Consider the following 24,831-nt stretch of genomic DNA (forward strand, 5'->3'; position numbering starts at 1 on the left):
GAGTGCCCCCTGGTCTCTTTCCTGAGCGTCCCTGGGTTCCTCTAACTGTTCCACACCTCCTATTTCTCCTTCCCTTTGACTGCTCTCTGGTGTCTCTGAGTGTCCTGTGTTTCCTTTGACAGTTTTCCCTCTAGCTGATCCTTAATCTGTGGCACCGTTCTGATTGTGCTCTAGTCCATCTGGCTGTTCCCTGGTCCTGACAAGCTTTCCTTACTCCTTCCAGTTGACACAGACTGACTGTCCTTTGAGTCCCCTGACTGCTGTCCCATCCCAATTCTTCCCTATGCATTTCTAAGACACCCTCACTTAATACTCCTGCATTTGGTTTCAGGGAAATCCATGCTTTGCAGAGAGCTGGTCAACCCGGCCGACCTGGCTCCTAGCCTAGGCTCTTGACCACCAGTCTGCTAGTTCTGTGCACTCCACTGTGCTTGATTATGCACTCTCACCTTCTCCATCACTTACATCATGTCTATTTGCTGGATCCTCTGGTTGTTTCCTGGGTAGGGTGACCAATTATCTCATTTGCCCAGGACATTTCCTATTTTTGCACTGAAGTCCCACATCCCAAGAAACCCCTGTCACCCCAGTCCAGGCCACTCCAGTTGTTCCTCAACCTCTCCTCAGCTTCTGCAACTTACCCCAGTGCCTGTTACATGGGGCCTCTGGCTGCTAACTAACTTCAGGAATGGATATTATGCCTTCCAGCTGTTCTCTGGTCCCTCTAGCTGTTCTCTGGTCAGTCAGGCTGCTCTCCAACACCAGAAAAACTTTTAATGCTCTTTTTATTTTCCCCTAGCCCTTTGGTTAGCTCCTGGGATGTCTAGTAGACGCCCAGTGCCAAGTACAACTTTGCAGTTCCCTCTGGCTGTTCTCTGACACCAGAGACTATTCCTTGTTCCATGTGGCTCCTGATGTCCTCAGCTACTCCTCAACCTGAGAGGCCTTTCTCTGTCTTTCCAACTGTACCATGGGTCTGTCTCCTCCTCACCCCTCCACCTGTTCTACAGCCTCAGTAGCTGGTCCTTGCTTCCTCTGGCTGCTATCCATCCCCTTCCAATTCATTCCTGTTTTTTGGTCCCCCAGTACCTCTACCTTTCCCTATCCCCTCAGATTCTTCCCTAAATCCTGGTGCCTTGTGAAGTTGCTTGTTCCACAGGCTCCTGCCCAGAACACCAAACCTATCTGCTGTTCCCATTTTAGCCAAATCTTCTGTTTTCTCATCCCTCTGGATATTACTTGGTCCCTCTGCCTTCTGGTCCCTCCTTCTATTTTGAGACCCCTCTGTTGTACTTGGATCTGCTGGCTTTTCCCTATTTTCCACTTTCCCAGCCCCTGATGACTTATTTCCTGGTCTCTCTGATGCCCTTGGCTTCTGGGCTTCTGTCTCCCGTTACACCAGTTCCATTGCACTCTCATCTGTCCCCTGGGCCCCTTGGCTATCCTCCATCTCCAGTAAGTGCACCATGGTCCCTTCAGCTGTTCCTCAGCCCTCTTTCTCTTACTGACCCTTCTGCCTATTTTCCAGCTTCAGCTACTATTTCCTGGTCCTGCTGGCTATTCCCTACCCCTCGGGACATGTTTATTGTTATTGTTATTTAATAAAAATAAAAATAAATAAATAAATGGTATCTCTGTCCATTCCTTGCTCCCTGACATTTAATGAAAAAACAAAAAACCTAACAAACAAATAAGCGAATAAATAACATTCAACAGGGCCATTTCCATTTCTTCTTGCAAAGGTGTAGAGGTCTGTGGCTGGGAAGGAAAAGATGAATGGAGAAATATGCCTTGTAGAGGCCAGAATCTAGAATTTCCCACACACTGGCTGGGCAGGAGGCCACCTGCAGAAAGACTGGGGAGAACCACGTTGTTGTGGCCCCAAACTGTGGGTCTGTGATTGATATGATGGAGCAGAGCCTCAACACTTCCATAGGTGGAAGTGCACTATGGAAGTGGTTAGGCAGCCATTCGTTTACCATTCAATCCCCTTATACCTTTGACACAAATATAATCTCAGTGACTTAGGCAAAAAGATTTCAGCGCAGGAATTTTACCAAAGCAGTGTTAATCACAAAAGAAACATCCTAAATGCACATACAGTGGATTGGTTAAATTAATTAAAGTTTATCCAAAGGACGTAATGGTGTGCGCTATGTGTATATGAAGAAAAAAATATTTAATGCCTAGAAAATCATTATAAACTGTCAAATTAAAAAGGAGGCAACTAAATACTGTGATTCCATTTTAAAACTTGACCTATAGGGCAGCCCGGGTGGCTCAGCGGTTTAGCACTGCCTTCAGCCTAGGGTGTGATCCTGGAGACCCGGGATCGAGTCCCATGTTGGGCTCCCTGCATGGAGCCTGCTTCTCCCTCTGCCTGTGTTTCTGCCTCTCTCTCTCTCTGTCTCTCATGAATAAATAAATTCAAAAAATCTTAAAAAAAAAGATTAAAAAAATAAACTTGACCTATAGAATGTATATGTATATGGTACGTACGCACACCCACAGCCCCACACTTATGCCCACATACGTGCACGCGTGCACATACAAAGGAAAAATCAACTGAAAGGAAAAAATAACTAAATTAACAATGGTTAATTTGGGGTAATGCTGGTATTACAAATAATGTTTTATTCTCTTCTACTTGTTTACCTGTATTTTCTAACTTTTTAATGAAAGGATGAAATAAGAAAAATCAAAATAATTTTTAAAGTTTAATATTATCCTAATGACATGACCCTGAGTCCCTGTGACAAGGAGCCCATCCCAGAGGTGAGTGTATCCATAGGAAGGTCTGAAGAAGAGCTGTCAGGCAAGATCTGGCTCTCTCATTGTCTTCCCTTGTTTACAGATTCTCAGGGGGAACTTTTATTTTTATTTTTTAAAACATTTTATTTATTTATTTGAGAGAGAGGGAGAAAGCACAAGTGGGGCAGGAAGGGACAGAGGAAGAAGGAGAAGCAGAGGGAGGAGGAGACTCCCTGTTGAACAGGGAGCCAGACATGGTGGGGGGGGGGGGGGCGCCTCAATTCCAGGACTTGATCCCAGGATCATGATTTGAGCCGAAGGCAGACACCCAACAGACTGAACCATCCAGGCGCCCCACTTGAGAGGAACTTTTAGTGGGCAACTTGGTCTTGGCAGTGGTATGGTAAGGATGGAATACATATTCAGGAGCCCTGGTTCCAGTCCAATGCTGTTATTCACAATCCAAGAGGCCTGGGCAAGTCACGTCCCTTCTCATGCCATTTTACCACCTTTGAAAGGAGGAGGAAGAACTAGAAGGACCTTGAGACTATTGTCCTATTACCCTGCCATTCTCTCAGTTCCAGAGGAAAGGGATTTTTCTGCCCTAGATCAGGATAGAGGAGAAATCTGCAAATCCCCAGAGAGAAGGGGGAAGGGAGGCTGGAGTGGGGGGTGGGATCAGCTGAGCATCTGCAAAGAGCCAATGGAGAGTGCAGGGCCTGTGCTGGGGGTCGGGGGTAGCATCTCCTTGGGTATGACTCCAGATGTGGGGTGACACTCCCATCCCACATGTCCTCCATCAGCCACATCACGTGTCCATTGAAACACACAGGGCTCTGGATGTGGTACTCACACAGCAGAAAGATGGTGACCTGGTAGCCTGGAATCTGCCACTTCTGTGACCCATCTTCCCCTTCCCTGAGGCCCTGGTGACAGGTCAGGGCTGTCTCCTCAGAATGAATTCCTGTCTCTGGAGTCCTCTCCCTCCTCACCTCACACGAGCTGCCATGTCCCTCTGCAGCCAGGACCGAGGACCACTGGGGAGCACTCCGGTTAGCTGACATGTTCCTGCTGGGCCTCAACTCCCAGGCTCTCTTGATGATGACTCTGCTCTCTCTGGGAGCCTGAAGTCAAGGGTATACCTGTGGACTCAAATCAGCTGCTGGGGCTGCAAGGTAGGTCCTATAGCCTCTATTATGGGGTCTGGCCCAGGCACTCCGCAGAGACTCCAAGAAACCCTGGAAAGCCAGTGTCCATGTGGTCAGTCATTCAGCACTCACCCCCACAAATCCTTCCTGGGGGCATCAATGGGGCAGCTCTCTGTGCTGGATACTGTGAAAGAGAGAAGTTCGGTAAAACCAACACCAAGTATTAGTGTATAATATTAAACAAATACTCATAAGGCTTGGTATAAAATGAATGAGGGTTTGAATTCCAGATCTACTACGTTCTAGCTAGCATCTGGGGAAGTCACTTTAGTCTGAGTTTCTTCATCTTAAAACTGAGGATGAAAACACTTGTCTCATAGGGTTGTTAGAATTAAATGATATGATGCCTCTTAAAGTACTCACTCCTACTTGGTACCTGGAACATACTCCATTGATATTAAATGCTGTTATTATTACAAGGTGCAAGGCAGGTACCTCATTTAACTTTCAAACTCATCCTGTGAACTAGATATTCTATTATTATTATTTCCATTTACTATCAAGTAGAGATGTTCAGACATATTAAGAAATTTTCCCCAAGGTCACTCAGATTAGGGGAAAAGACAGGGACTCCAGTGCAGGTATGCCTGGTTCCAACCTACATTTTCTTAACTACTATGCCATATGGTACTCCGTGCATGGCAGAGTCACAGAAAACATGATTTCTATTTCCTGCTGCCCCTAAAGTGCTCTAGCTAGGAGTGATCATGTCATATGTGCATAAACTGAACTTCCGTATAATTCAGTGTATGTTCTGGGCAACTTAGAGAGCCCACCCTCTTCTGCCATAGACGAAAACATAAACAAAATGCCTCCCTTGCTCAACTCCCATCTGGGCCCTGAAAACCAGCATGTCTGTATGGGCTCCTAAATCAGTAACCCACACTGCTTGACAAAACTGTGTCCCAGATGGTACCAGCAACTGGTTTCCATAGGCTCCTCAAATAATCACCAACACAGGCAATACACCCTCAATAGAAAACCAACCAATGATCTACTCAGTGCTCTTTGGGGATCCCATAACTCACAGCCTATATATAGAATTAGTGACTCCCATAAAACCTCCCATAGTAGTCTGTCACATACTAACTCACATAGTCCTGCATTTACCGATATTCACAGGTCCCAGTCAATGATTTGGATAGGGCCACCAAAATTGACTCCCCAAACTTGTAATCCCAGGCTTGCAAGCAATCATTCGCTACCTCAGTGTTCCAATCAATAACTCTCATGGGCTAATCAATGACTTCAATGCTAATACTTGCATCTCCAACTCTCAGAAAACCTCAAGAATTTCCCAAGACTGTCACTCACTGCCCCAGTATGAATCACATCAATAGGCTTTAGATTATCTAATCCTATTGGACCCTACCTCATTGATCCTTCCCTACAGAAATCCCCCCAATCCTTGACTCCAGAGGAACCAAATAAACCCCAAATCTGATTTAGCACTGACTTTAAAGAATAAAGGAAAACCTAAAACACTTCCAGGAAAACAACATGGAGAGGGCTCACAATGGCACTAGACTTTTTGTTTGCAGTGATAGGAATCATATTAGAAGAAAATACCTACAAATTACTGAGAGAAAGGGGCTTAGAGCTGAGAATTTTAAACTCATCCTAGCTAAATACTAATCTTCTGTCGGAGTAAAAGACAATTTTAGACATTATATTAAGTCTAAACATTAAGTGCCACCATTCCTATCTCAAAAGAATACTCAAGGGACTAGTATAAGCAATTATAAATTGAATAGTTACAGAAACCTCAAAATCAGAGGATAGCAGTCTTGAGAAATGATTCTTGTAATATATAGTTACATATGAGAACAGAAAAATAATGTATTTGGGCATATGGAATAAATAAAATTATTACTAAGTGGAAATTTTAAAACACCCTGGAAAAATCTACTGAGTGATATGGGGAGGGGAAGGCAAATCACCTACCTCTATTACTAGATCCAAAGACTATTACAACATTATTGGACCTAAGAATAGAGAAAATATAGATAATTATATTTGTAAGGAAGGTGAAGGCAACCACTAGCAGAAATTGATAAAAATAATCAAAATTCCAAACTATCAGAATTCCAAGATAATGAGAACCTAGAGGGGAATTAAAAGAAATGTGACCACACCAGCAAAAATAGGAAAAGGAAAGAGTGGAAATATAAATCAAGTAAAATAAATAGTAAACATAAAATAAAAGAAGGCACAAAATTTACTATGCTACAATTCAACTAAATTGAATGAGCTGAATCCTGCCATAAAAGATAGCGACTTTGGGATTGGTTAACAACAACAAAAAAATACAGGTGCCACACATTTAAAACACAAAGACAAAGATGTGAAATGAAGCACTGGAAAGAAACATGCCATGCCATTTACCATTCTTTGTGTTATGGCTGGCACTCATTATGTCTTAGTTATGAAAACCTTGCCTACCTCAGGGTCATAAAGATGTTTAATGTTTTCTTCCAAATTTGTATTGTTCTATCTTTCACATTTATTTATAGCCTTCTTGGGAAGGATTTTGGTATATATATGTGTTAGGGTCAAGATTCATTTCTTCCATATGTATATCAAGGTGATCCAGCATAGCTTATTGAAAAGACAATCTTTTCTCCACTGCTCTGCAGTGTTGGTTTGTGACTATGTAGAGGTTCATTCCTCTCTGTTTCCATTGGTCTGTTTGTCTATTCTTGGACCAATACTACAGTGTCTTAATTAATTTGCTTCATATCAAGGTTTGATATCTTGAGCCTGACTGGCTCAGTAGTTGATTGTCTGCCTTCAGCTCAGGTTGTGATCCCGGGGTCCTGGGATCGAGTCCCACATTGGTCTCCTTGCAGGGAGACTGCTTTCCCCCCTGCCTATGTCTGTCTCTCTGTGTGTGTTTCTTATGAATAAATAAATAAAATCTTAAAGTTTTGATATCTGGTAGAATAAGAGGTTATTAAATTAGACTACACTAAAATTAAAGACTTTGGTTCACCAGAAGACAAAATTAAGAGTGAAAAGGCAGGGGCAACCCCGGGTGGCTCTGTGGTTTAGCGCCACCTTCAGTCCAGGGCATGATCCTGGAGACCTGGGATGGAGTCCCACATTGGGCTCCCTGCATGGAGCCTGCTTCTCCCTCTGCCTGTGTCTCTGTCTCTCTCTCTCTGTGTCTCTCATGAATAAATAAATAAAAATGTTTTTTAAAAAAAAGGCAAATCCCACAGTGGGAGATGACTGTAATACTAGTATCTGACAAACAATTCATATCTCAAATACATCAAGAATTCCTAGAAATCAATAGAAACAATAAGAAGAGTAAACTTCTTATTAGGAAAGAGACATTTCCCAAAGATATGCAAGCAGCAAATAAGCATAGGAAAAGATGCTCAACTTCATTAGTTAGCAAGGAAGTATAAATTAAACTACAATCAGATCATCCTTCTTATCTACCAGAAATGGCTCAAATGAAAATGATGGAAAATAACCAAGAGAGCTAGTGAGGATATGAGCAATAGAAACTGAATATATTGTTTTTGAGGAGCATCAAACAGTACAAAACTTTATAAAACTGTTTGGTGTTATCCACAAAAGCTGAACACATGCAATAGCCTGTGAGCTAGCCCTTCCACTCCTAGGAATATACTTAGGAGAAATATGAACATATACTGACTGAAAGACAAGTATGATGATGTTGAGAGTGGCTTTATTCAAAACTGAAAATTATGCAAATGATCATCAACATCAGAATGGATAAACAAGTTGTCCTATATTCATATAAGGAAGTACCATACAGTAACAAGAATGAGCAAATTGCCACACACGACAGGCATGAATTTCATCTCATGAATATTATGTTGCCCAAAGAAGCCAGACCCAAAGAGCAACGAATCAATACAATATGATTATGTTTATATAAACTTATTTTTATATAATTTATATGATTTTATATAATTTATATTATAATTTTTATATGATTAAAAATATAATTTATATTAAAACTATATAAAATTATGTAAAAATTAAAAAATATAAAAGACATATAAAACTAATCTATGCTGTTAGAAGTCAGGCTGTTGGTACCCCTTGGGAGGAAGTTAGTGATTGGAAAGGAACACAAGGGGGTGTTTCTTGGGTGCTAGTGATGTCCTATTTCTAAATCTAGGTGGTGGTTATGCATGTTCGCTCAGTCATTTAAAAAAAGACATCAAGCTAAATGCATAATCTGTGCAGTTTTCTGAATTATGTCATAATTAAATAAAGACTTTATACAATACACTGGACAAATGTAATAAAATGACAGCACATCTAGAAATATAATTATTGAGGTGGAAATTAAGTCCAAAGCACTCAATAGATTATCAAAGGGACCCTTTTTATTTTATTTTTTATTTATTTTTATTTTTTAAAGATTTTGTTTATTTATTCATGAGAGACACAGAGAGAAAAAGAGGCAGAGACACAGGCAGAGGAAGAAGCAGGCTCCATGCAGGGAGCCTGATGTGGGATTTGATCCCGGGTCTCCGGGATCAGGCCCTGGGCTGAAGGCGGTGGTAAACCGCTGAGCCACCCGGGCTGCCCCAAGGGGTCCTTTTTTAATAATAAAATATATAACAAAGAAGTACAGAAGCCTCTGCATAAATCCTTAGGGCCATTCAATATATACAAATAAAACCAGCACAAATGTACAAAACCGCATAAGGTCTTAAAAATCAGGGATGCCTGGGTGGTTCAGTGGTGTGATCCCGGGGTCCTGGGATCAAGTTCTGCATCAGTTTCCCCACAGGGAGCCTGCTTCTCCCTCTGCCTGTGTCTCTGCCTCTCTCTCTCTGTGTCTCTTATAAATAAATAAAATCTTTTTAAAAATCATAATTATAGGGACTCCCTCTTCTGGAGATGGGAGTAGATATTAGTTTACCTATTCTTTCTGCTAAATACAACTAAAAAATGTAGACATTATATATAAAACATAGGAAGATTCTGAAAGGTAGAGTGAAGAGGACAGATTGGCTGGTGATCCTGAGACCTCCAAAATGATGTGGCAGTGAGTTCTCTGGGTTTTCTTTTAGCCTCATATATCCTAGACTTGGTGCTGGAGAAGCCAGCAACCTAGAAAGGCCAAAGGGTACAGACAAAAACTGCTCCAAGAAAAGCCTGCTCTCTCTAGTCAAAGGACCAGGAAAGAGGCAGCCTACCAAGACAGAAAACTTTTAGACAATGATGGCTCTACTCAGTCCAAATACCACAAAAACCACTGGGGGCCCACCACCATTACTAATAGCAAAGGCCAAGTGGAGAGCTTAGACTTCCACCCTTGACAAACTATAAGAAGGTATCCCAAGCCCCTCCCCCCTCTACCCCCTGCCCAGGTGGTATTGGAGAAAGCCCATTAGGGTGCTGGAGCTTTCTTCCTTGCTGCCTCCTTACCCCCACCCTTTGGGGACAGTAGAGATGATGTGGGGAGTGTGGGCTTCCACCCTCACCCAGAAATGACAGTGTCTTTCCTCCTCCCCACTGACTGATGTCAGGGGAGGCCTATGGGAGCATTCACCAGGGCACAGCAGTAACAAGGGCACTTCTGCCAATAGTGTCAATGGACATCAAATGGGAAGCAGTGACAAGGTACCCCTCTCCCTCCCAGTCAGGGTGATATCAATAAAGGCTTAGTGGGAGCATGAACTCCTACTCCCACTAGGCAATAAAAAGGAGCCCATCCTGGGGCACCTGGGTAGCTCAGTTGGTTAAGCGTCTGACTCTTGATTTCGGCTCAAGTCATGATCTCAGGATTGTGAGATTGAGCCCCGTGACAGGTTCCAAGATGGGTTTGGCGCCTGCTTAAGATTCTCTCTCCTTCTCCCTCAGCTCCTCCCCTCACCATTAAAAAAAAAGACACCCCCCAAACAGAAGAACTTGGACTTCCATCTCCACCTAGCAGTAATGAATGAGGTGACATCTCCCTTTACCAAATGGAGCTCTGTCAAGGGAGGCCTATTAAAGCACAAGAGTTAAATAAATTACAGAGCCTTTTAATGTAATACGCAAATGTCCTGAACATAATGAAAAATTAGATGTCATACCAAGAACCAGGAAAATCTCAACTTGAATGGGAAAAGACATGAAGGAGATCCCAACACTGAAATAACACAGATGTTGGAATTATCTGACAAGGATTTTAGCTTTTTAAATATAATTTTATTACTTTTTAAAAGATTTATTTATTTGAGGGGGGAGGGGTAGAGGGAGAGGGAAAGGCAATCCCAAGCAGACTCCCCATCAAGCGAAGAGCCTGATGCAGTGCTCAATCACATGAGCCTGAGATCATGATCCCAGCCAAAATCAAGAGTCTGATACCCAACTGACTGAGTCACTCAGGCACCCCATCTGACAAGGATTTTAGAGCAGCCATCATAAACATGCTTAATTGGCCAATTACGAAAAATTTTTAACACAAATGAGACAATAGAAAATCTCAGCAAAGAAATACAGGCATACCTAATTTTATTGTGCTTGCCAGATATTGAAGTTCTTACAAATTGAAGGTTTATGGCAACTGTCAAGTAAGTCTACCAGTGCCATTTTCCCAATAACATCTGCTCACTTCATGTCTCTGTGCCACAATTTGGTAATTCTTGTAATATTCCAAACCTTTTCATTATTATTATACTTATTATGGTGACCTGTGGTCAGCGATCTTTGATGTTACTATTATAATTGTTTTGGCACCATAAACCATATCTATATAACCAGACACAACATTCCCTTAAGTCAAAGCCTAATCCAGATCAAGGCCCTAATTCTCTTCAGTCCTCTGAAGGCTGAGAGAGGTGAGGAAGTTGCAAAAGAAAAGTCTGAAGCTAGCGGAGGTTGGTTCATGAATTTTAAGGAAAGAAGCTGTCTCCATAACATAAGGTGAAATCGCAAGTGCTGGTATGGAAGCTGCAGCAAATTATCTAGAAGATCTAGTTAAGATAATTAATGAAGGTGGCTACACTAAACCACAGATTTTCAACATAAATGAAACAACCTTCTATTGGGAGAAGATGCCATCTAGGACCAGAAGGAAATGGCACATTTTTCAAGTGCGGAAAGAAAAGAATTGTTAGGTGGAGGTGGGGGGGGGGGGTGGTGGTGAGAAGAAAATTGTTAGCCTAGAATCCTATACCCATAGAAAATATCCTTTAGGAAGGATAGAGCTGTCAAGATATCCTCAGATGAAAGAAAACTAAGATTTGTTACCAGCAGACGTACCATAAAAGAATGGCTATAGGAAGTTCTCTAACCAGAAAGGAAATGATAAAAGAAGAAATCTTAAAATATCAGTAAGGAAGAAAGAACATGGAAAGAGGGAAAATATAGGTAAATATAATATGCTCTCCTTCTCCTAAGTTTCCTAAATTATGTTTGACCATTGAAGTGAAAATTATAACACCACCTAATGTGGTGCTCAGTGTATGTAAAGGAAGTATTTAAGACAATTATTTATAAATAGGGGAGGATAAAGGGACATGAGGTAAGGTTTCCACACTTCCTTGGAAGTGGTAAAATGATACCAGTGGACTCTGATAAGTTGTGTATATATTACATGATACACAGAATATCCAAAAAAAGCTATATAAAGTAAGATTCCCCTGAAAACACCAGATAAAATGGAATTCTTTAAAATGTCCAAATACCCCAAAGAAGGGCAAAAAAAAAAAAAGAGAGAAACAAAAACAGAGAGAACAAATAGAAAACACAAAATATGACAGATCTAGATATTAACATACAAATAATTACATAAAGTGTAAATGGTATAAATGCACCACTTGTAGACAGAAATTAGCAGATTTGATCTCAAAAATCATGACCCAACTATACACTGTCTACAGGAAACATGCTTCAAATATAATGATATATGCAGGTCAAAAGTAAAAGGATGAAAAAAATATATCATGCAAATGTTGATTAAAAGGAAGCAGGAGTGGATTTATTAATATTGGATAGAGTAGACTTCAGAGTAAAGAAAATTACTCTGGTACTGACAGGGACATAACATAATGATAAAAGGGTCAGTCCACCAAAAAGACATAGCAATCTTAAATGTGTATGCATCATGCAATAGAATTGCAAAATATATGAAGAAAATTTTGATAAAACTGAAAGGAGAAATAGGCAAAATCACAATTACAGTTGGAGACTTCAATACCCTTCCTTCAACAACTGATAAAACAACTAGACAGAAAATCAGCAAAGTTGTAAAAGAATTCATGAACACCTTCCACCAATAGGATCTAAGTGACATTTACAGAACATTCCACCCAACAGTAGTAGAATACACATTCTTTTAAAGTGCCCACAGAAAAAAAAATAAAGTGCCCACAGAAAATACATCATTTGGCCATATCCTAGACCATATAACAAACCTCAACAAATGTAAAAGAATTGAAATCAGTCACAGTATGTTCTCTGACCACAATGGATGAAACTAGTAATCAAAATAAAAAAGGTAACAGGAAAATCCCCAAACACTTAGAAACTAAACAATATACTTCTAAAAAACCCATGGGTCAAAGAAGTCTCAAGGGAAATTTTAAAAATACACTAAACTGAATAAGGGGTATATACACCCTCACCCCTTGACCATATAAGAATGGTCTTTGGGCCTGGAACACTTACTTACCAAGAGACCAAGAACCCACACAGCCTATGTTGGGCTATTGCCTTGTGTGGGAATATTTTTTCCTTACTGCAGACTCAATGTGTGCCATTTTTTTCTGCCAAAGTTTGTACATCAATGGCCCTTAGGCATGCCCCTAGCTTTCAGTATTTCAGTCTCCATAGTGGGGGGTGGGGGAGTCCTTCCACTGCAATGAGAGGGTTGTGAGTAGTATCTTAGTTCAGTTTAATTTATATTTCCTTGCTAACTAATGGAGTGAAGGATCTTTTCCTATGCTTACTTGCCATTTGGCTAGCTATAAGGAAAGGATGCACTATGGATGCTGATCTTGCTCTGTCTCTTCTCTATTCAAGTAAAGCATTGTTCCATTCAGTGTTTCACTGTGTTGTGTTTTCCTTGGTGACTTTGATACCAAGATGCAGTGGGCAGAAGTGTTTGGAGTCCTCCCCTGGGACTTGATAACCAGTGCACAATACTCTGCTCCATAAACTAAAGCAGTGTTGCTATAAGGAAAATTTATGGCACTAAATGTTTACATGTGAAAAGAGAAAAAGCCTTAAGTCAATAATCTAAACTCTCATCTCAAGAAATTAGAAAAGAAGGGGGAGTCTGGCTGGCTCAGTTGGTGGAGCATGCAACTCTTGATCTCGGGGTTGTAAGTTTGAGCCCCATGTTGGGTGTAGAGATTACTTAAAAATAAAATTTTGGGCAGCTCAGGTGCTCAGTGGTTTAGCGCTGCCTTCAGCCCAAGGCCTGATCCTGGAGACCCGGGATCAAGTCCCATGTTGGGCTCCCTGTGTGGAGCTTGCTTCTCCCTCTGCCTCTCTCTCTCTCTCTCTCTCTCTCTCTCACTCTCTCATAAATAAATAAAATCTTAAAAAAAATAAAATAAAATCTTAAAAAGAAATTAGAAGAACCTGTGGATTCTTCTAAAATTAGAAAGAACCTTCCACAAAACCTGTGGAAGAAAGGAAATAAGAGTAGGAGCAAAAATCAATGGAATTGAAAACAACAGAAAAATACAATAAACCAAAGGGCTGGTTTTCCAAAAAAAAATAAAATAAAATAAACAAGCCTCTAGTAATATTGACAAAGAAAAAAATTAGAGATACAAATGATTAATATTGGGAATGAAACAGGGGCTATCACTACAGACTCTGCAGATATCAAAAGAATAATAATGGAATACAATAATAAATTTGACAACTTTGATGAAATGGATCAATTCCTCAAAATGTACAAACTATCACAACTCTTCTAATATCAAATAGTTCATCTGAATAGCCTCACAACTATTATGGAAATCAAATTTGCAATTTGAAAAATAACTCTTTTTTTAAAAAAAGATTTTATTTATTTGAGAGAGAGAGCCAGAGAAAGCACGAGCAGAGGGGAAGGGCAGAGGGAGATGGAGAAGCAGACTCCTTGTTGAGCAGGGAACCCAATGTGGGGCTCGATCCCTGCACCCCAAGATCATGACCCAACCCAAAGGCAGATGCTTAACCACCTGAGCCACCCAGGTGCCCCTAAAGAACAACTCTTGAAATATAAATCTCTAAGCCAAATGGTTTCACTGGAGACTTCCACCAAATTTTCAAGAAGAATTAACACCAATCCCACACTATCTCTTCCAGTAAATAGAAGAGGGAATTCGTGTTAACTCATTTCCTAAAGCCTGATACCAAAAGTAGAGTACAAAAGTCACATTCTTGATGTGCTAATGTTTTCCCACTGAATTATACATGGTTTGCATAGTAAATTTTGCACATTTTGTCATCACCTGCATTTGAAAATAGGGTGTTTCTTGATGGGGATGCCTAAGTGGCTCAGTTGGTTGTCTGCCTTTGGCTCAGACCATGATGCCAAAGGTCCTGTGAGTCCTGCATCAGGCTCCCTGCAGAGCAAGGAGCCTGCTTCTCCCTGGGAGCCTGCTTCTCCCTCTGCCTCCCTCTCTCTGTCTCTCAGAGTAAATAAAATCTTTTAAAAAAGGATGTTTCTTGATGAACTATTCCATTTCTTAACCAAAAAAGTATAAAAAACCCTACAGACCAATATTCTTCATGAGCATAGATGCAAAAATTCTTAACAAATTATTACAAATATAATTTAGCAATATACAAAGGAAATTTTTATTTTTTTAATATTTATTTATTTATTTATTTATGAGAGAGAGAGAGAGAGGCAGAGGAGGAGGGAGAAGCATGCTCCATGCCGGGAGCCTGACGCGGGACTCGATCCTGGGACTCCAGGATCGTGTCCTGGGCCAAAGGCAGGTGCCAAACTGCTGAGCCACCCAGGGATCCCCCAAAGGAAATTTTTAAAAAAAGGTTTTATTTATTTATTCATGACAGACACAGAGAGAGAGAGGCAGAGACATAGGCAGGTGGAGAAGCAGGCTCCCCGCAGGGAGTCCGATGTGACACTTGATCCCAGGACCCCAGGATCACCACCTGAGCCAAAGGCAGACACTCAACCACTGAGCCACCCAGGTGGTCCACAAAGGGAATTATATACCATAACCAAGTGGGGCTTATTCCAGGAATGCAAGACTAGTTCAATATTTGAAAATCAGTCAATGCAATCTACCATATTAACAAGCCACAGAAGAAAAAAAAAATCACATGATCATATTAATTGAGGCAGAAACATGTTTTCACAAAATCCAACAGCCATTCATGATTTTTTTTTTAAAAAAAACCTCTTAGAAAACCTGAAATAAAGGTTAAATTTGTCAACTTGATAAAAATAAGATCTACAAAAAAAAAAAAAAAACTATAACTAGCATTGGGGTGCCTAGGTGGCTAAGTAGTTCAAGGTCCCAGGGTCCTGGAATTGGGCCCCATGTCGGCTCCCTGCTCAGTGGGGAGCCTGCTTTTCCCTCTTCCCCCTGCTTGTGCTCTCCCTTGCTATCTCTTTCTCTCTCTCTCAAATAAATAAATAAATAAATAAAATCTAAAAAACCTACAAAACTATAACTAACATCATACTTAATAATGAGAGACTGAATGTTTGCCCCTTAATATCAGGAACTATACAAGAATGTCAACTATCACTACTCTTATTCAATATAGTAATGAAAATTTTAGCCAAGGCAATAAGGCAAGAATAAAGAACAAAAGGCATAGAGATTGAAAAGGAAGAAATAAAAACGGATCCTATTTGCAGATAACATGATGGCCCAGATAGAAAATCTCTAGGACCCTACACAAAAACCTCTAGAAGTAATAAGTGACTTCAGCAAGGTTATGGGACACAAGAACAACATGTAAAAATCAGTATTTTTATTTACTACAAATGAACATGATGAAACAAATGCACAATACTTTACATCACTCAGAAAGTAAAATATTTAGGTGTAAATGTAACAAAACATGTATAGGGGTTACATGTGGAAAACTAGAGAATGTTGATAAAAGAAGTAAAAAACATCTAAATAAGTGGAGATACTGTATTTATGGTTGGGTAGCCTCACTGCAGTAAAAATATCAATTCTTCACAAGTCAATATATAGGCTTAATATAATTCCTATTAAAATCTCAGTAAGAATTTTTTGTAAATACAGGCAAAATTAAATTTATGTGGAAGGACAAAGGATCTACAACAGCTAAAACAATTCTGACAAAGAATAAAATGGGAGAAATCAATTTACCTGACTTCAAGGCTTTTTATTTAATTACAGGAATCAAGACAATGTGGTACCAATGAAAAGACAGAAACATAGATCAATGAAACAGAAGAGAGGGCCCAGAAATAGCCCCACACAAATACAGCCAACTAATTTTTTTTTTACAAAGGTGCAAAAACAATTCAATGGATGAAGGAAAGTCTTTTCAACAAATGGTGCTAGAGTAATTGGATCATTCATAAGGAAAAAACAAAATAAATTTCAATCTAAATGTCACACTTCACAAAAAATTAACCAGAGGGGCGCCTGGGTGGCTCAGTCAGTTAAGGGTCTGCCTTCAGCTCAAGTCATGATCCCAGGGTCCTGGGATCGAGCCCCACATTGGGCTCCCCACTCAACGGGAAGCCTGCTTCTCCTCTCCCTCTGCTGCTCCCTCTGCTTGTGCTTTCTCTAATAAATAAATAAATAAAATCTTTAAAAAATTAACCAAAATGGATCATAGATTCAAATGTAAAACTATAAAACTGTTAGAAGACTACAACAGGAGAAAATCATCAGGACCTAGGGCTTAGTAAAAGTTCTGAGATAGGACACCAAAAACATGAGCAATAAAAGAAAAATATACAGATATTTGACTTCAACAGACTAAAAACTGTAGCTCTGCAAAAGATGCTGTTAGGAGAATGAAATGAAAAGCTACAGGCTGTGAGAAAGTATCTGACAAAGGCTCATAATGATAACATATAAAGAACTCTCAAAAATCAACATCCAAGAAACAAACAATCCAATTAGAAAATGGGCAAAGGACATGAAGAGACATTTCACCAAAGAGGATATACAGAGGGCAAAAAAGTACATGAGAATATGTTCAACACCCATAGACAAGCATATTCTAGAATTTACATGGAAATGCACAGCCCCTAGAATAACTAAAGCAGTCTTAACAAAGAAGAGTAAAGTGGGAGTAAACAAAATAATTTAACTAAGCATTACATGCAGAATATAAAATTCCCAGAAAACACAAACCAAAATTAATCTCCCAAAGTAGAGATCTGTTAAGACCAGTAATCAAAGAAAGTAATTACAATTTACCATTTTAAAGATTTTATTTATTTATTTATTTATTTATTTATTTATTTATTTATTTATAAGAGAGAGAGTAAGCACATAAGTGGGTGGGGGGTAGAGGGGTAGAGAGAAGCAGACTCCCTGCTGAGCAGGAAGCCCAATGTGGGGCTTGATCCCAGGACCCTGAGATCATGACCTGAAAACTGAAGTCAGATGCTCATCCCACTGAGCCACTCAGGCATCCCTGCAATTTACCATTTTAAAAGACCAGTTCTGAATGTAAATTGGTATAGCCACTGTGGAAACAGTATGGATATTACTCCAAAAATGAAAAAATAGAAATACCATATGATCTGGTAATTCCATTACTAGTTGTTGACCCAGATAAAATGAAAACACTAATTAGAAAAGATATATGCACCCCTATGTTTACTACAGCATTATTTATACTAGCCAAGAGATGGAAGCAATCCAAGTGTTCACACATGCATGAATGGACAAAGAAAATGGCTGAACTTTAAAGAAAATAATCTCCATGCCATTTTAACATATAAAAAGATAGAAATCGCCTGAATTCCTGTTAAAAACTGGCATAATTTTAATAGCAACATATATTAAATATAGTATAAAAACAAGAAAACTACAAGTACTTTTTTTAAAAAGATTTTATTTATTTATTTGAGAGAGAGAGAGAGCACGAGCAGGGAGGGGAGGGGCAGAGGGAGAAGTAGACTCCCCACCAAGTGGGGAACCCAATGTGAGGCTCGATTCCAGGACCCCAAGATCATATCCTGAGCCGAAGACTGATGCTTAACTGACTGAGCCACCCAGGCGCCCCTAAGCAGTTTTCTTATAATGGTAAAACTTCTAATTTTTTTAAGTAGACTCTACACCCAGCATGGAGCTCAATGTGGGGCTTGAACTCACAACCCTGAGATCAAGACGTGAGCTGAGATCATGAGTCAGACACTTAATCAACTGAGACACACAGATGCCCCCTGGCAAAACTTTTAAATAAAATATTACTAACTCAAATCGAACCATGTCTCATACGAAAAATTCCCCTTGACCAAACTAAATTATCCAAGGAAAGCAAAGTTGGGGCCACATTATATATAATTCATTACAGCAACCAATTAAAGAGTACAACACCATAAGACCATTAATATCAAAAAGCATCTGACACAATTCAGGAGCCATTCCTAATAAAAACACAAATTAAAAGAGCAATATAAAAGTATTACAATGACTACCAAAAAACCTACCAGAGAACATTATGCTAAAAACATATCCAGATCAGAAGACTTAATACCATTAGGGTAGTAATAATCCCCAAAATGATGTTCAGACACAACATAACCCCTATCAAAATCTAAGCTGGCATTTTTACAGAGGGTAACAAGCTGATCTTAAAAATATATGGAAATGCAAAGGACTCTGAATTTCCAAAACATTGAGTAAGAACATGTTGGAGGACACATTTCCCTATTTCAAAACTTACTACAAAGCTACACAAATCAATACAGTGTGGTACTGGGTACACATACAGATGAATAAAATAGAATTGAGAGTTCAGAAATAAAAACTTGTACATTTACAGTAAATTTATTTTATTTTATTATTTTTTAAAGATTTATTTTATATATATGAAAGAGAGCACAAGCAGGGGAGGGGCCAAGGGAGAGGGAAAGAAGCAGACTCCCAGTTGAGTGCTGAGATGAAGAGTCTGATGCTTAACTGACTGAGCCACCCAGGCAGCCCTACAGTCAATTGGTTTTAGATAAGCATTCCAATATAATTCCCTGGGGGGAAAAAAGTCAATGATATCAAAAGCACAAGCAAAAAAGAAAAAAATGGATAAATTCAACCTCATCAAAATTAAAAACTTTTGTGCCACAAAGTCAACCACCAAGAAAGTGAAAAGATAACCACAAAATGGGAGAAAATAAATGCAAATCACATATCTGAAAAGGGACTTGTATCCAGAACATATAAAGAGCACTTACAACTCAATAATAAAAAAATCAAATCACTCAATGAACAATAAGCAAAGGATTTGAATTAATATTCCTCCAAAGAAGATACACAAATGGCTAATAAGGACATTGTCAGTGACCTCAGGCTGCTATAACAAACTACCACGTACTGGGTGGCTTAAATAACAAACATTTTTTTCTCATAGTGCTTGAGGCTGGGAAGTCCAAGATCAAAGCACCAGCAGATTTGGTGTCTGGTGACAACCTTCTTCTTGTTTCATAGACAGCCATCTTCTTACTGTGTTCTCACATGGTGTAAAGGGGAAGGGGGCTCTCTGGGGTCTCTTTTATAAGGGTACTAACCCCCTGCATGAGACCTCCACCCTTGTGACCTAATCATCTCCCAAAGACCTCACCCCTAATACCATCACATTGGGAGTTATGTAAACATATGAATTTGGAAAAGACTACATTCAGTCCATTGCACACATTAAAAGATATTCAATATCAGTAATCATTAGAGAAACAGAAATCAAAACTACAATGAGATACCACTTCATACCCACTAGGATGGCTAGATTAAAAAAAAAGACAGTAACAAGTGTTGGTGGGGATGTGACTAATTGGAACCTTCATACATTCCTGGTGGGATATAAAATGGCACAGCCATTTCGAAAAACAGTGTGGCAGTTCTTCAAAGTGTTAAACATAGGGGTACCATGTGATCTAGCAATTCCACTCCCAAGAGAAATGAAAATTTATGTCCACACAAAAATGTGGACACAAATGTTCATAGCATTTCATAGTATTTAAGAGTGGAAACAATCCGAATGTCCATCAACTGATGAATGGGAAAACAAAATGTGGTATATCCTTACAAAGGAATATTATTCAGTAATAAAAAAGGAAGGAAGTACTGATACATGCCATAGCGTGGATGAATCTTGAAAACATTATGGTAAGTGAGAGAAGAGAGTTACAAAAGACCACATATAGTATGATTCCATTTATCTGAAAAGCTCAGAATAGTTAAATCTACAGAGACACAAAGTGGGTGCCTGCAGCAGCAGGATACAGAATGGGAATGAAGAATGAGTACCGTATTTCTTTCTGAATGTTCTAAAATTAGACTGTGGTGGTGACTGAACAACTCTATGAATATACTAAAAACCATTGAATTGCAAGCTTTAAATGTGTAGTTTGGGGATACCTGGGTGGCTCAGGGGTTTAGTGCCTGCCTTCAGCCCAGGGTGTGGTCCTGGAGTCCCAGGATCGAGTCCTGCATCAGGCTCCCTGCATGGAGCCTGCTTCTCCCTCTGCCTGTGTCTCTGCCTCTCTCTCTCTCTGTGTCTCTCATGAATGAATAAATAAAATCTTTTTAAAAAATGTGTAGTTTATGGTAGGTGAATTATATCAATAAATCTTTTTTTTTTTTTTTTTTTAAAAAAGATCATGTAGCTAGTAAGTGGCCATGCAGCATTTCAAACCCAGTATCTTGGCAAGCGGAAGGTATTCAGTAGATTTTTGTTGAATGAATGAATGAATGAATGAATACCTTTCACTTTCAAATGAGCAACAAAATAGGGATACCCTGTATCAAGTATCATTCAACATTGTTCCAAAAGTGCTAGTTAATGCAAGAGGAGATGAGGTAATCAGAATAAATATTTGGAAGGAAGAGAGAGTATCATTGTTAATTGCCTGCAATATGATATTCTATCTAGGAAAACGAAGAGACCATAAAAAGCAACTAGAACTCACATGAGAATCTAATCATTGCATTGGATAAGAAATAAAATACAAAAAAGAAAATAAAAATGGACAGATTTTTTTTTCCATTGGAAATAGAAAAAATAGGGATCCCAGGATGGCGCAGCAGTTTGTTGCGTGCCTTTGGCCCAGGGCGCGATCCTAGAGACCCGGGATCGAATCCCACATCGGGCTCCCGGTGCATGGAGCCTGCTTCTCCCTCTGCCTGTGTCTCTGCCTCTCTCTCTCTCTCTCTCTCTCTCTGTGACTAACATAAATAAATTAAAAAATTAAAAAAAAAGGAAATAGAAAAAATATGCTTTTCACCATGGTGACAAAAACAAATGTAAAATATTGAAGTATGCATTTTTTTTAAAAAAAGGTGTTGGGTCTATAAAAAGAAAACTATAGGGGCACCTGGGTGGCTCAGTCCATTAAGCCTCTGACTCTTGGTTTCAGCTCAAGTCATGATCCCATGAGTGGTGAGATGGAGCCCTGTGTCAGGCTCCATGTTCAATAGGGGGGAATCTGTTTGACATTCTCTCCCTCTGCTCCACCCCCGACTTGCGCACACACACACTCTCTCTCAAATAAATACATCTTTTTAAAAAGGAGAAAACTATAAAATATATTATTTTAATGGTTGTTTTGAAACAAAACAAGATGGTTTTAACATTCATATGAAAGAATTAATGCTAAAGAATACTAAAGAAAACAACCAAAAAAGAAAGAAAAAGAACAGTGAAGGGGCTAGCACTATTTGATATTAAAAGTATTTCTAAAAGTCAATACACTTTTTTGAAAGGCAATATATACATATATTAGAAGGAAAAATAGAGCTCAGAAATAGAGCAACTTACATTTGGAAATCTATATGATAAAAGTGGCATTAGGTTGAGTTAGAAAAGTGGGTTCACTTAATGATTGATGCTTGCAAATTTTCTATTCAAATGGAAAATACACACTTCAGTCTCATCTCACACCACACACCAGAGTAAATTCCAGGTGGACTGAAATTTAATTTTAAAAATTAAAACATTAAAAATGTTAAATTTAAGGTATATATTGCTTTAAGCACTAAGTGGGGAGAACTCACTAGGCAAGATAAGATACTCAGAACCTTAAAAGGAAAAAGACAGATATCTCTAATCAGATGATTATTTTCTCTAATTATATGTGAAGACATCTTTCAAAACTCAAGTTATAAAGAGAGATAAAGGGAAAAAATCACAATAAATGACAGAAGGTTAATATTCACAAATTAGAAAGACAAACCACCTAAAGGAAAAAAAGAGCAAAGGATATGAAAACTTTTTAAAACATATGAGAAGATATTCAACCACTAGTTGCCAGAAAAATGCACATCAAAGTAAAACAAGATACTATATACCATTTACTTTACCAAAGTAAAAACAGATATCATTCTGTTTGTCCCTCAGAATGGCGAAAATTTAAAAAGCAGCAATATTCAGTGTGGGAGGGGATATTAAAGTCTTTTATTTTTTTCTATTCTTTAAAGATTGTATTTATTTGTTTGAGATAGAGTGAGAGCACAAGCGGGAGAGAGGAGCAGAGGGAGAAAGAGGGAGAAGCAGATTCCCCCACCAGTGTGGAGCCCAAGTGGGGGATTTGACCCCAGGACCCGGAGATCACCACCCCAGCCCAAGTCAAATGCTGAACCCACTGAGCCACCCAGGCACCCCAGAGTGAGCCCTTTTATATGGTGCTGGTGGGGAATACCAATTTTACAAAAGTTTTGGAAAATAAAGTTCAAACACATACCATCCACTTTAAGGAACATCCATTTCTGCACCTAATAATCACTCAGATGACAGTCTCTGAGTGTAGTTTAGAAATCAGTAATAAAAATGTCAACTTTTTGGGAAATCAGAATCTCATATCTAAACAACTATGGAGTCAGAGAGAAAACCACAGCAGAAATTAGAAAACATGTTACATATCAAAATTTGTTACATGGAGCTAAAGTGTTCTCAGAGAAACATTCAGGAACTTAATGCTTAGAAAAATGATTGAATATTAATGAGAAAAGTATTCAACTTAGCAATTTTAAAATAAGAATAACCCAAAGAAGAGAAATAATGAAATCAAGGGGAGAAATTAATGACGCAGAAAACAAAGATACGGGAAGCCCAACAAAGTCAAAGTAGGGTTTTGAAACAATCCCATCTCAGTTTAAGACCACCCATCACTGACTCCGTGAGGCCGCATGTCTGATTCCACTCCCCTCCATCGCTAGTCTCCAATAAATGCAAAACTGACACCACAGAAATCTTGACCATCCACTCAATAAACCCCATCACACACGTCATAGACCGTGCAATACTCACCCCACGGTTCGTTCATTGATTCTTCAATACTCACCCCACAAACTCTCCACCATTCACTCCACAGCCCAACCATTACTCCCTAAACACCCTCACCATTCACTCGCTGAACTCCAATCATTTATCTTGCAGGCCCCCTATCACTTACCCCACTAACACTCTATGATTCAGCTCACAGACGGTCATCATTTATCCCACAGGTCCAATCACTTACCGCGCAGACCCCATCAACGACCTCTGAGAATCCTCACCGCTGTTCCCATAGACTCCTCATTGCTCACCTTAGAGAACCCCTAGAACCTCACTCATCGCACAGACTACCCATTTTATTCCCCCCCCCCCCCATCACTCACCCCACAACCCTGCCACTCACTGCACGCTCCTCCTACTTGGGGATCTCTGAGAAGCCTCATCACTCACCCTACAAGGTACCATCATTGAGTGCGAAATCCACGTCATCACACCCCTAGAATCATGTCAGTGCTTTACTGGCCCAACTATGCTGCCTGTTAAACTCAGTCCAGGAACCCTAAGTGTTGAAACTACGTGGGAGGGACTCTTCCGTGTCTGGACCTCACCGCGCACATGCTCAGTGTCTGCCGGCCGCCCGCAGTCCCACAGGGTGCATTCGCGCGGGGTTGGCGCGTGTGCGTGGCGGAGGAGAGGCGGGCTTTCAAATGTTCTTTGCTGACTTTGTCAGGCAACTAACATGGCTGATCCCTCGGGAGTGTCTCTACGGGAGCCGCCATCTTGGAAGGGTGGGCGTTTCGGCCGGGACCCGCGCACCCTGCCCCTGCAGCATTTCCCGGGAGCAGAGCCGGCAGGAGCGCGGGCTGTGCCGCCGGCACTTCTCCCGCGCGAGGGTCATTCTCCGCGGCGCCCGCCCTTCCCGGCGCTCAGGGGCCCCGCCCTCGGGCCGCATCCCCAGGGGGCCGCGGCTTCCTCAAGCGCCGCTAGGCTCCCCCTCCGAGTCCCGCCGCTCCGGTCCCCGCTGGGAAGTCTCCTGCAAGCGGCGGGCCCGGAGACTGGCCCGCCCCGCTCCCTCCCCGGCCTCCTTCTAGAGGAAAGGGAACGGCTTCTGACAGGCGCGGGTGGCTCGCGGCGGCGGCGGCCGGGCTCGAGGCGCCGCGACGTGCCCACCTGCCGGCGCCTCTGTCCCCGTGTCGGCCGAGGGCATCGCCGGGCTCCTCGACTGTCACTGGCCCTGGGTGGTTGCCGCGGGGCGGGGGGGGGGGGAGGAATAGTACGTGTCAGATTTAGGCCAGGAAGCGGAAGTCGCCCGCAGCGAGAGTTTAACCACTCGGGGCGCGGGGCGCTGAGGTGATTTAGCGCCAGGGACCAAGTATCTGTGGAGCAACTCGTTGGGGGACCTGTGATGTCAGTGGAGGGGCACTTCACCCAATTTTTAAAAAATCCAGTAGTCCGCCTTCCTGGTTTCCTTCTAAAAGCATTAAGGCTA

At 40.6% G+C, this 24,831-nt stretch overlaps 1 protein-coding gene across 10 annotated transcripts in view; it reads right to left on the minus strand.

The window, feature by feature from the left end:
* Nucleotides 1-24,596, minus strand: part of ZNF41 (zinc finger protein 41) — a 46,152-nt gene extending 21,556 nt beyond the window's left edge. The window contains exons 1-3 of one of the 10 annotated variants that reach the window (XM_072743241.1): nucleotides 24,513-24,596; nucleotides 5,904-5,944; nucleotides 3,744-4,083 (exon numbers count right to left, since the gene is read on the minus strand). In XM_072743241.1, coding sequence (XP_072599342.1) covers nucleotides 3,744-3,815 — 72 coding nt within the window. In that variant the 5' untranslated portion in view covers nucleotides 3,816-4,083; nucleotides 5,904-5,944; nucleotides 24,513-24,596. Of the gene's footprint in view, nucleotides 1-3,743; nucleotides 4,084-5,903; nucleotides 5,945-23,586; nucleotides 23,764-23,792; nucleotides 24,020-24,512 lie in introns of those variants that run through there. The other 9 variants (XM_072743248.1, XM_072743240.1, XM_072743247.1 and 6 more) reach the window with 9 other exon arrangements.
* Between the last annotated feature and the right edge of the window lie 235 nt (nucleotides 24,597-24,831).

The sequence above is a fragment of the Vulpes vulpes genome, chromosome X (assembly GCF_048418805.1).
Source record: "Vulpes vulpes isolate BD-2025 chromosome X, VulVul3, whole genome shotgun sequence".
In the NCBI taxonomy this organism is placed as follows: domain Eukaryota; kingdom Metazoa; phylum Chordata; class Mammalia; order Carnivora; family Canidae; genus Vulpes; species Vulpes vulpes.